The 12,017-nt window shown below is 34.5% G+C and overlaps 1 protein-coding gene across 2 annotated transcripts in view; it reads left to right on the plus strand.

Annotated features, from left to right (window-relative positions):
* FAT4 (FAT atypical cadherin 4) overlaps positions 1–12,017 on the plus strand; it is a 181,899-nt gene that overhangs the window by 74,641 nt on the left and 95,241 nt on the right. For both annotated transcript variants that reach the window (XM_032333361.1, XM_032333360.1), the window contains exon 3: positions 4,709–4,840. In XM_032333361.1, coding sequence (XP_032189252.1) covers positions 4,709–4,840 — 132 coding nt within the window. The remainder of the gene's footprint in view (positions 1–4,708; positions 4,841–12,017) is intronic.

The raw sequence follows: 12,017 nt of genomic DNA on the forward strand, positions 1-12,017 counted from the left end.
CATAAATGTGCAAGTGCCTTATCTTCATGGTGTAATGTTTCTTTAACCTTGAAGAGTAGATTTTCACAAACTTTCAGAATAGATACCTTGGAAATGCCCCCTGGACTTAAATTATGGAAGCTGTTGGCAGTTTCTGTTTTGTTTTTATTTTAAATATAGCCACTTGTGAAGAAAGTTTTGGAGTTCAAAATGTGGACAAAATGTGAACAAAATGTGTTATTTTATTTATTTTATTTTAATTTTGAAAGATGATTATTTTATATTAATTTTGAAAAATGAATATTTAAGTGCAATTATTTTATTTCAAGTCTAAACAATTAAAAGATAAACATAAAACACTGAGTGGCAGTGCTAGGACTAAAAACTTAGCTGTGCAGTAGTTTTTGATTTATCTCTTTAAGAGAAGAATGCATTTTTCAACATATACATTTCTTAGCTTAGGAACAATATTGTAGACTATTTTAAAATCTTAGAATTTTAAAATGAACTACTAATAGCCCTTGTCTGTATTATGAAAGTGATCTCATTTGTATAGAAAGAAATCTTTAAAAATTATAAAGTCTTAATTCTTGTTTCCAGATATCTTTTCTAAACTATTAATGTTTCACTCCTGTGTTTTATATTTATATGATACCATATATCCTATGATAAATGATATGCGAACAATTCATATCAAATCTTAGTATGAAGAAAGCATTATAATGGAATAAGACTTTTAGGTTAGTGGCAGATCTAAGAGCTAGCCAAGCACATGTTAGGCTCTGGAGTCATCTGGAGGGTGCTAACTGGCAAGGGCAAAATGTAAGGCAATTCAAAGAATTATCCATGGTGTGGGAGACAAACTTTTTGAGATCAAGATGTCGACAATATTTCTATTATCAAATCCCATTCCTTTCCTGCAAGGGATGAGAACTGTCTTGTTTTCTTCTGTAGTTTTAGTGATTAATATATGCCTGTTGTGTGATAGATTCTAAAATATTGAATGACGGGGCGCCTGGGTGGCTCAGTGGGTTAAGCCGCTGCCTTCGGCTCAGGTCATGATCTCAGGGTCCTAGGATCGAGTCCCGCATCGGGCTCTCTGCTCAGCAGGGAGCCTGCTTCCCTCTCTCTCTCTCTCTATGCCTGCCTCTCTGACTACTTGTGATTTCTCTCTGTCAAATAAATAAATAAAATCTTTTAAAAAAAAATATTGAATGAATAAATACTGGAATCAGTGAGAACCTCATCACAAACAGGGTCCATGGTCCTGAAATTCTTGGTAGGTAGAAACATGGCATAGAGGAGCAGGAGAAGTGAAGGGATTGCAGGATGACACCTACCTGTGCTAAGGAGTTTATATCTCCTTTTCTACATAATTCATTACCCTTGTCTATTGGGAAAACTGAGAAAAGTCATGCTAAATAGTTTTTGAGGATATCTGAGGAATTGTGGAAAAAAGAGTTACAGAGCAATTAAGAGAAATATCTATATTTCTGTCCCCCAAGAAAGATATAGGAAGTTCTTAACTTTTTAATTGGTAAGTTGACACTGATTTTAGGAAAAAGGATGGCCTGACATTAAATGAATGACAATGGGGTATCCAAAAAATAACATTTGCATATAGCAGATGCAATGATGAAATGTTCTAAATCTATTTTTATAATTGGTTGACTATAGATACATTCAGAAATGTCTAGTTTTGGACTCATTAGTATTAAACTAAATTTATTCTTTCTAAAAAAATAGGAAAGCTCAGGGCACCTGGCACATTTGGGTAAGTAAGTGAGCCTTCAGCTCAGGTCATGATCCCAGGGTCCTGGGATTAAGCCAGGGGTCCAGCTCCCTGCTCAGCGGGGAATTTGTCCCTCCCTCTCCATCTGCCTGTCCCCCAGCTCATGCTCTTTCTCACTCTCTTAAAGAGATAAATAAAATGTTTAAATAAAATAAAATAAAATAAAATAGGAAAACTATTTCTATACCAAAATCTCATAGAGCATACATGATCAGAGACTTCTAGAGCTGTATTTAAGAATCAATAGAATAGTCTTCTTTTCTATTATTCTATTTTTTCTTAAATTCTGACAGAGAGGGGCGCCTGGGTGGCTCAGTTGGTTGAGCGATTGCATTTGGCTTGGGTCATGATACTGGGAGTCTTGTGATCAAGTCCCACATGGGGCTCCCTGCTCAACAGGGAGTCTGCTTCTCCTGCTGACCTTTCTCCACTCATGTTTTCTCTCTTTCTCTCTCTCTCTCTCATTCTCTCTCTCTCAAATAAATAAATAAAATCTTAAAAAAAAAATTCTGACAGAGAGAGATTTATTGACTGACCCATGATTATATGGCTAGTTAGTTCATATGTAAGTAATTTAGATTTCCAGACAGAAATAATATGTGCATTTGGTTGTGACATATTTTTCAAATGACTCGTTGTGTTTATTGAATATACACACTTAGACATGAGAGACAGTTTTGCATGGCAGTAGAGAAAACTTACTTTCCAGCTCTGTGTTATTGGGCAATTACTTAACCTCTTTACTTTTGTTAACTAGTTTCTCTACTGGGAACATAATGATATTTTCCTCATAGGGCTCTTTAGAGAACTTTTAAAGTGTGTGTATGTGTATGTATATGTATGTATGTACACACACATATAACCTAAAACTATGTCTAGCATTTAGTATATTAGTTACTTTGTTATAATTATTAAAATACAGAAGGGGCTTGTTCAATTCATGCACTCACCATTTTTAATGAGGTAACTTTCTAGAATACCCAGCATACCCAGCATGTTTCTAGTGCATGGTACTATTTCCCAATGCATCTTTGATGTCATATTTAATTGGTGCCAATATGGATTTCCCTTATCTCAACTAGTGTTCTTTCTTAAGCACATATACCCGCACACACACTCCACAACTCATACACTTTGATAAACACACACATTCATATTCACATTTTCTCACAAATACACTTATAAAATATCTTTCTCTCTCTTTCACACACACACACATGAGCATAAACAAGGTTGGCGTGTTGGTTTCCAATTAGACCAAATCATAAAACTACAGATGAAAGACAATTTAGAATTGAGAAAAAAATCTATTAAGCTAAAATGTCAGAGTTGAATAATGAGGTATTTCCATCCATTATCTCTTATTCTTCATTTATTTTTATACTGTGTTTTAAGGATTGTGCACACATATATGAAAATTCAGGCATCTATAATATGAAGATAATTATTAATTTCTAAAAGCATTAATGGTTATACTTTTGGATGACCATTGGTCATTGATTCTTAAATCCATATTTTTCAAGCTTTTGAAAAAAAATATATCTATATATATCAAAGCTCCTCCTACATGAAAACTTCATATGCATTCAGTATGTTCCAGAGATGAGATTATAAGTTTGACTTTGGATTGTAGGACCTGGAATTCTGGTTTATAAAATCCTTTTCCTCAAAGTCTCTCCCTAGCTCTAAGGAACTCCTAGGTCTGTGCTCACACCTTTAAAACCAAGATTAACTTTTTATCAAACACTTCCCTACTATTAAGAGATGGAATTAGAGGTATCATAATTCTTTAGTACTTAATTTTATATATTGTTTTCTGGGTTTTTCTTTTTATCATTTGCTCATCCACTTATTAGTCTAGCTATGTTATCGTTCTCATTCATTCCCTGTCAGAGAATTATGACAGTCCTACCTCTTGCTTCCCCCTCAATCCCACTCCACCTCCTCCCAGGAAAGAAGAAACCAGAATTCTTTTACTCTCTTCTCTTTCCTCATATTCGTCTGCATTGCTCTGAGATCTGATGGAGTTTTTACAGTTTAACTATAAAATATGACATTTCATCCCATGAGAAAAATGTCTTAGTTATATCCTAGCTAAATGGCTGGATGGTTTTTCTCCATGACTTAATTTTGTGACCCAACTGGGGAAACTTACAATTTTATTAGCAGCTGTCTTCCCTTTTCTCATCAGATATACAGCTTTTAGCACCTAACTCAAAAGAGAAAACACATGGTTTGAAGTTCATATTTAGACTTCACAAACCCTTCCTTCTAAACAATTTTTCTGAGGCAGAGAAGCAAACAAATAACTCTGACTAGGATCTTTCAAACAAAACTGTTAATATTTGCAGTTTATATAAACAGTACATTTGTTTAGCTGTAGTCACATTTAGAAGTCCTGATAGGAGGGGAACTAGAAAGAAAAGAGGATGCACGTATTTTCCCCCATGAGTTGGGAGTTCACTTTAAAAAGGAAAATGGTGAGAGTCTCTTAAAACTAAATGTGAATGTCTTTATTTCTCCCAGACATTGCTAATATGTAAACATTTCATGAAGAAATTCTACACCCCCTCATTTGTGTGTCTGGTGACATTTAATGGTTGAATGGCAGGTGGTCCTAAGTCTGGGCAGTTCTTCCGTGGTGCACAAATCTGGGGATTAAATCAACAGTTAATCAGTGGGCCTTTTCTTGTATAAACTCCAAGGCACCCCTGTAAAGTCAGTTACTATCAATAAATCAAATGATTTTTACTTGGATTTTATAGTTTTTGTGAAGATTTCACAGCTTCCTTTAGGATATTTTCTGTTATTTGGATGTTATATAAAGGTTCTGATTCCTTTTGGAAGGCTTAGCTGGCCAGTGGGATCCTGGTATACGTCTTAACTGGTACCTTGCAGGCATGTGGGACATTCCTCTGTTTCTTTCTCTCCTGGTAGGTTGAAATAACACTTCAGGATATCAATGACAATCCGCCAGTATTTCCAACAGACATGCTGGATCTTACCGTGGAGGAGAACATTGGAGATGGCTCTAAGATTATGCAGCTGACAGCGATGGATGCTGATGAGGTAACTCAGAGCCTGAATTTGTTTTGAAACCTAACATTCCAGGGATCTATTGAATCTCTACTATACGTTGACCACTTTTGGGATCCAATAATCAAGGTTAAGCATTGTATGCTCTTTTCCAAAGAATGTTAATTGTTGAAATGTGATATAAGAGGGCTAAAATAGAGATTATCGAGAGGTAATTTTGCTTTGATCAGCAGTTTATTCAGTTAATTGCTGGTTGCATTTAGGTTTCTTAGTCAAATTATTTTCTCAAATAATAAAAAATATCTACAGATATAACCGTGTATTTATGTCTTTATCATTCCAATTTGCTCTCATAGCAGCTAAAGATTGATGTTTTAATTTGCATTTGGAAAAAACAGGTTATTTAAAATTACAATATTTTAAAGTCTATCCTATAGTTTTTCACTTAAATTGCATATATCCATAAAACAAAATAAATGATTTAATAACAGCCTTATACATTTTAAGGAAATTATCTAGGTAAGCTAATAATTTTTCAAATCTGTTAATAAACAGAAATTTCTTGGGGTGCCTGGGAGTCTCAGTCAGTTAAGCATCTCACTCAGTTTGGGCTCAGGTCATGATCTCAGGGTCCTGAGATAAAGCCCCACATTGGGCTCTGTGCTCAGTGCAGAGTCTGCTTGAGATTCTTTCTCCGTTCCCTTTTACTTCTCCCTGACCACCCCCCCCACCTCAAATAAATATCTTTTAAAAAGGAAACAGAAATTTCTTACTAATGATTAATGTGAAATTTGGGGCACAATTTAGATTACTATCTTCTGTATTTGTATTTCAAATTTAGCTATTTAATCACAGTGTTCTAAATGGCTAACGATTTATATTATTTGCAGTTTATGATTTTTCTGTGAGAAAAAGCCCATTGCCTGTTTTTTTTTTTTTACTTCTTGCTAGGTAAAGGAATTAATTAATGTTATGTAATTATGAAAAGAAGGATAACTTTCTCTGACACCAGTATCCCCTCCACTTTAAGCTAAGCCCAACACACATCAGATGATTTAATTTTTAAAATTTCCCTCCCTTAACAATGGTGTGAGAGATACTGATGATGGCATTATCTTTCCAGGCAAATGCCAGAGTAAAGGTAAGAAAGAGAAGAAGAGAGGGTTTTATGTTTAGTTAGAGTGTGAAGTCTTGATCTGGCACCTTAGGAAGAAGATATCTGCCTAGATGTCTGCTACTTCTCTTTCTAGTCAGTTTGACTTGGAGGTTTCCAGCATTTGTACAGGAACAGATCTCAAATGGAGTTTTCTCTAACTGTGAGATGTTATTCCACAAGTCCCTGGAGTTTGGCTGCCATCTGAGTAGTGAGAAGGACATGGTACAGTCTTTACCAAGGAAATTGAAGGGAAATCTTTGTTCTTAGCAATTCCGAATCAGAGGGATGAGAGAAAATTGGAAATGTTACTTTGGTGAGTTGTGGTCAGATATTAGAGAAAGCTAGAATTCAGGATCTAGTCCAGTGTATAGGTATGTAACAAAACATGAAAGACATTTAACAGATTTAGGATCCAGTATCTAAAAAGGTACAAACATAATTCTTTCTACAATTACTCCCATTTTAAAAAGATAATTGCAGTAAAACTAATTTGTTTGCATTATTTACAAAAGTCATTATTTACAATTTCTTATGTAAGTGTAATAAAAATAGTGACTGACTAAGGTTATAAGAACCTTGCTGAAACCTTAGAAACAAGGTTCCAGGTCAGTTTTTCCAAGGGGCTTTTTTGGCTCCATAAAATCAACCTTACTTTCTTAAAATTGTTCGATCATATGTGAATCTACACAGATCTTTCTCAAATATGACATTTCAATCAAGTCTTGGTAATATAGCCAGTATTTCCAATTGTCCTGTTGAAGTAGAATGGATTCTCATTGAATTTGTGCAAATAACTATATTGTCATGAAACAACTATATTACCAGAAAAAAATAGTTTCTGAATTCTGGAGGGATCAGGTAGGGAGAAAAAGCAAATGCTTTATCTTTGTTTACAAAGGTATACTTTACCAATCTTCTGTAAGTCATAGAAAATAGAAATATAAACGTGGAAAAGAAAAAAAAAGTTCCTTACATCTGGTAAAACAAAACATTAAGAACCAGCAGTGTTTTAAACAAAAGTCAAACAAAATTATAATCATCCTCCTTAGTTCAGTTAGTCATATGTAATTAATGCTTGTCCTACTTGGATCCATTTTTTTTTATTAGCTCTGGAAATTCTTGCTCCATTTAGTTTTGTTTTGTTCTGTTTAAAGATATTTATTTATTTATTTATTTATTTATTTATTTATTTGACAGAGAGAGAGAGAGAGAGCACAAATGGAGGGAGCAGCAGGCAGAGGGAGAGAGAGAAGCAAGTTCCCCACTGAGCAGGGACTCTGATGGAGCAGTGCTCCATCCCAGGAACCTGGGATCATTACCTGAGCCAAAGGCAGTGCTTAATGGACTAAGCCACTCAGGCATCCCTTGTTTTGTTTTTATTTGAAAGTTATCAGAAACCTGCATTTTGGAGTATTTTCCATGAGTCTTCTTGAAGATGAAACATTTTTGCCAAATATCAGAATGAAACAACTGCCTATAAATGACAAAAGACTTAAAAATAGCCACAGTTAAAAATCTGATGAGATTTCACTACAATTTGCAAGGAAATGTGTGTAAAATGTTACATATCATTTTAAGATAATAACTGGAATTATGACTGAAAACATTGTGCCACAACATATCAGATTTCTAGGAATTCTACACTATTTCTGGAACACTTATAACTTATCCCTATACAACATAAAAATGTCTTCATATTATTTCTTATTTGGCAATGTTTTCCACATAATTTAAAATATCAAAAAAACTTAATTATCTTTAATGACTTAATATTTTTATAAGGAGAAAGACCAAATGTTTTGAGATGTTTCAGGGACCCTCTTAAAATCAAAGTTAATTCAAGTCAAAAAATCTTCATTTAGAATTTGTTTTTTAGGAAGGTTGTCAAAAAATATCAAAAGGCTTTAAGATCATAAGTCACTATGGGCATTTAAGACCATAAATCACTATGAAACAATATTCAGTTATCTATTTAACCACAGTGACAATTAAAGACTTCATAGGCAGGGTGCCTGGGTATCTCAGTGGGTTAAGCCACTGCCTTCTGCTCAGGTCATGATCTCAGGGTTCTGGGATGGAGTCCCGCATCGGGCTCTCTGCTCAGCAGGGAGCCTGCTTCCTCCTCTCTCTCTCTCTGCCTGCCTCTCTGCCTACTTGTGATCTCTCTCTGTCAAATAAATAAAAAAAAATCTTAAAAAAAAAGACTTCATAGGCAAATATAGAAGACTTCGTGGTTCTGAGTAAAACTTAATTCTTTTAATATTGAGAGTCCTAGGCTTCAGTAATAAAAGATTTGATAAAAACAACACAGGAAATTATTTTGATGAAACAGAATTCTTGTTTTTTAGGTATATCACTTTGAAAGGTAAGGAAATCCTTTTATAATCTCCAGTGAGAGCAGACCAATGGACCAAGAAAATTTTGTCCTTTTAACAGATAGAAAACAAAATTCTGATTTTGCACCAGGTTACTTTGATATTAGGACTCATTTGTTTAATTAAATTCATTCTGATCTTAGGCAGATCATAAAATTCATTTTCCTCAATATCCTTAGTGCTTTTAGTTACACATATTAGAATTTTTCACCCTTAGAAGCCTTTGATTTCTAACAAAAGCTAAGAAGTAAGCAATTGTAAACTGTCTTTTATGTTAGCATTCTGTGGATTGGCACACCTATAAAATTTTTTTATAATTTCTAGAAACATGTACTTTCATGGACTATCTTTAGTTTCTCTGTAAAAGGAAGCTAAAAGTACATAAGCTTATGTTCAATAACATGTTTCAATATTTCATTTTATTTGGAAAGGATCTGGATATTCAATGGATATAACTTGACTCATCACTTAACAAAATCTAGCAAAACTTTAAGGCTTTAGTTTACCAAAAAGATTTGAGGAAACTAAAAAGTTTACCTAAAACTTCATATACTAATATTTATTTATTGTTGTTAACAATTATATTTGTATTACTTATGAAAATTTCAAAACGACAAGTTATTTTTATTGCTGACAAATTTTATAACAGGGATAGCATAAACTTTATTTGATTAATAAATCCAGGTAAAATAAATGTTGTATGACTGCATTATAGTCAATGCTGAAAACTCTAATGACATGTATATTTTAATTAGGACAAAAAAGTTGAATCAGCTTTAATATTGAATATTTTCCCAAATTACATGAACCCAAAAAGCATTTGGGTTAGTTTGCATTATATTTTTGAGAAGTTTTATGAATATTAAATTTATATAAGTTCATATTTTTTAAGCCAATTAAATATTGCTCTTCCACAAATTAATTTTAGTAATATCATCTGGAGGTAAAGGTGGTAGAAGTTTCTACAGCCAGATGGTATTATTAAAATTAATTTTAATATATATTACTAAATATATATATTATATACAATATATTTTATATATAACATACATTATATATATAAACTATGTTGTACATAATATATATAATATATATAAACATATATAACATATATAACACATAGATATATATACATATATAAATACTCTTACATTAATATGTGTATATATGTATATATACATCAACACAGACATAGACATACACACACACACACACACACACACACACACCCCGCGCTTACAGAAATATTTAGAAAGAGAGACATTGAGACACCTGGGTGGCTCAGTTGGTTTAGAAACCGACTCTTGGTTTTAGTTCAGGTCATGATCTCAGGGTTGTAAGATTGAGCCCTGTGTCAGGCCTCATGTTCCGTGTAGAGTCTGCTTGAGATTCTTTCCCTCTTCCTCTCCCAGACTTTCTCCTCTGCCTCCCTCTCTGAAAGAAAGGAAGAAATCTTAAAAAGAAGAGGGACATTATACCTTCTGTATACTCAAGATTTCCCACTAGTGCAAATTCTAAATGACCTTCTTCCCCTCATTTTTTTTTTTTTTCTGATAAGGATTACCTTCCCAAAGTTCATACATTAACATTTACATCTCAAAGGCACAGTGAAGAATACAAGTTATAAGCTTTTTAAGATTAAAAAGGAGATGCTTGGGGATCTTGGATGCTTTGGGGTGCTTGGGTAAAAAAGAGTAGATGAACTTTCAACTGTTCTAGAGCTGGAGTTTTAGTTTTGCAAAGATTTGTAAGATAAAGACAGTTGCTCTCAATTCCTCAAAGAATTGGGTTGCAACTTAAATGACATCATAGGTTGATTCACCCATAAATCCTTTTACAAGGACTTTAGAATGTTTTTCTTTCCTTCTGGAGTCATAGTTTTATTTTAGCTTAGGTTAGACAGCTTAAAAAACAAAAAACAAAAAACAAAAAAACCTCTACGCTCTGCAATTTAGCCAATTTCTGACCACAGAGCTACTTTGTAGTTTTAGCTGGGAAAAATAGTAAATATTTCTGGCAGTATTGAATAACCCCTTGGACTGAAGAGGTATCCCCAAAGAGGATGCATAAGATATTTTGTTTACCTCCTTCTACTGGGCACTACAGGCAGAGATCTAGGAGAGCTGACTCTGGCAAGTATCCTCACTCTTAGCTGGCTTCCACCAGTTTTTTCAGGATCCCATCTGTACCTCTGGTGTTTACCAGAATTTGGCTAGGTTTTTCATTATTTTTAACTTTAGTTTCCCCTTGGTTGTTTGAGAATAACAGCAGTTTACCAGGAAATCCCTTAGAGTCCCATCAATTTTGGGAGATCCTCAACAACAATGAGCCCTTCTTCAAAAGTCGACGTGTAGTGTCTGTAAGGCCATTAACTTGGCAGACTTTTTGCTTACAGTCATATAAAGGGAATTCAGACAGAGGATTACTAGAGTACTCAAATAGAGGATAGAAGGAAGCAGTAAGATTTACATCAGCTCTATGTTTTTGTTTGCTTGTTAGTTTTTAAGTGCCTTTTAAACTTGAGTTTTTCATTAGCTTTTTGAACACATCTTTTATTGAAGGTATTTTGGAATTTTGAAGACTTTCAGAGGTTTTTTGTATGCCAGTTAAAATAGGTATTCCATTCTGTTTCTTTGATTTGAGAGTCCTCGCTTTTAATAAAGCACTTCTTACATGATTTTACCTTATTGGAACATGCCTCATAAGGGCCACTGCAATTCTAGGTTATAATTACTTTGAAGGCTAGCAGCAGTTTGGGAGAACCCTAGCCACAAATGAGGTTTAACCCACTTTTCTGTCCAGCCATAACTAGCTGCTAATTGAATGTGACTCACTTATGCTTAGCCATATTTTGGGGCCCGCAAGCTGACTGTTACCAAACCAAGTTCTCAGGACACAAAACAAGCTTAGGAAGATTTTCTATTTTTGTAAATATTTATTTCTTCCAGGACTATAATTCTTAGACATATAAAAACCAGGTATGTAGGAAGGTAGCAGAAATTCTTTATATTTTAAGCAACCCATTTTTATTAAAATTACCTTTTTCAGCTAAGGCTTTGGGTCTTTTAGAACCAAACTAATACCTAGAAGGGATATGCATCTGGGTTGATGACTGGACAGTGTATCACAGGCTACCTCACTGCATAGAAATCTGCTTGAGATTGGCAGGTGACCTACTGTTAGTTTCACTCATACCATGACCAATTTATTCTATTACAAGGGTCTTTGATTTAGGTGGTAAGCATCACAACAGCTTTTAAGTGTTTGACGAATGCCCACCAATTTGTGCAGCTTTTTGGGCCCGAGATTTCTGTTAGCAATAGTCTTTATCTACGTAAAACAAGACTGTGCCTCTTAACATGCCAGCATCAACCAGAAGATCTTATTGCAGACTGGCCAAGAGAAGGCTGTGTGCACCACCATAACTCCAGTAAATGGGCACTGCAGATTGTGAGTGGGGTAAGGGATTCTAGTCTACTGGGGGATTGAAGACTAAACCAAGAGCTAGGGACTGAGGTTCTGGATGGAAGCCTCTGCCTAGCTCAAGCTGACTCAGTAAGTCTTACAGTGGAAAAGCAATTAGGTTGAGAGCTCAACACAAAGAGAGCCGTGCTCAAACCAAGAGTAACTTACCCAGCATCCTCAGAAATAGCTAGAAAGACTGAACTCAGAGGAGTTC

This window comes from Mustela erminea, chromosome 2, assembly GCF_009829155.1.
Source record: "Mustela erminea isolate mMusErm1 chromosome 2, mMusErm1.Pri, whole genome shotgun sequence".
Lineage (NCBI taxonomy): Eukaryota > Metazoa > Chordata > Mammalia > Carnivora > Mustelidae > Mustela > Mustela erminea.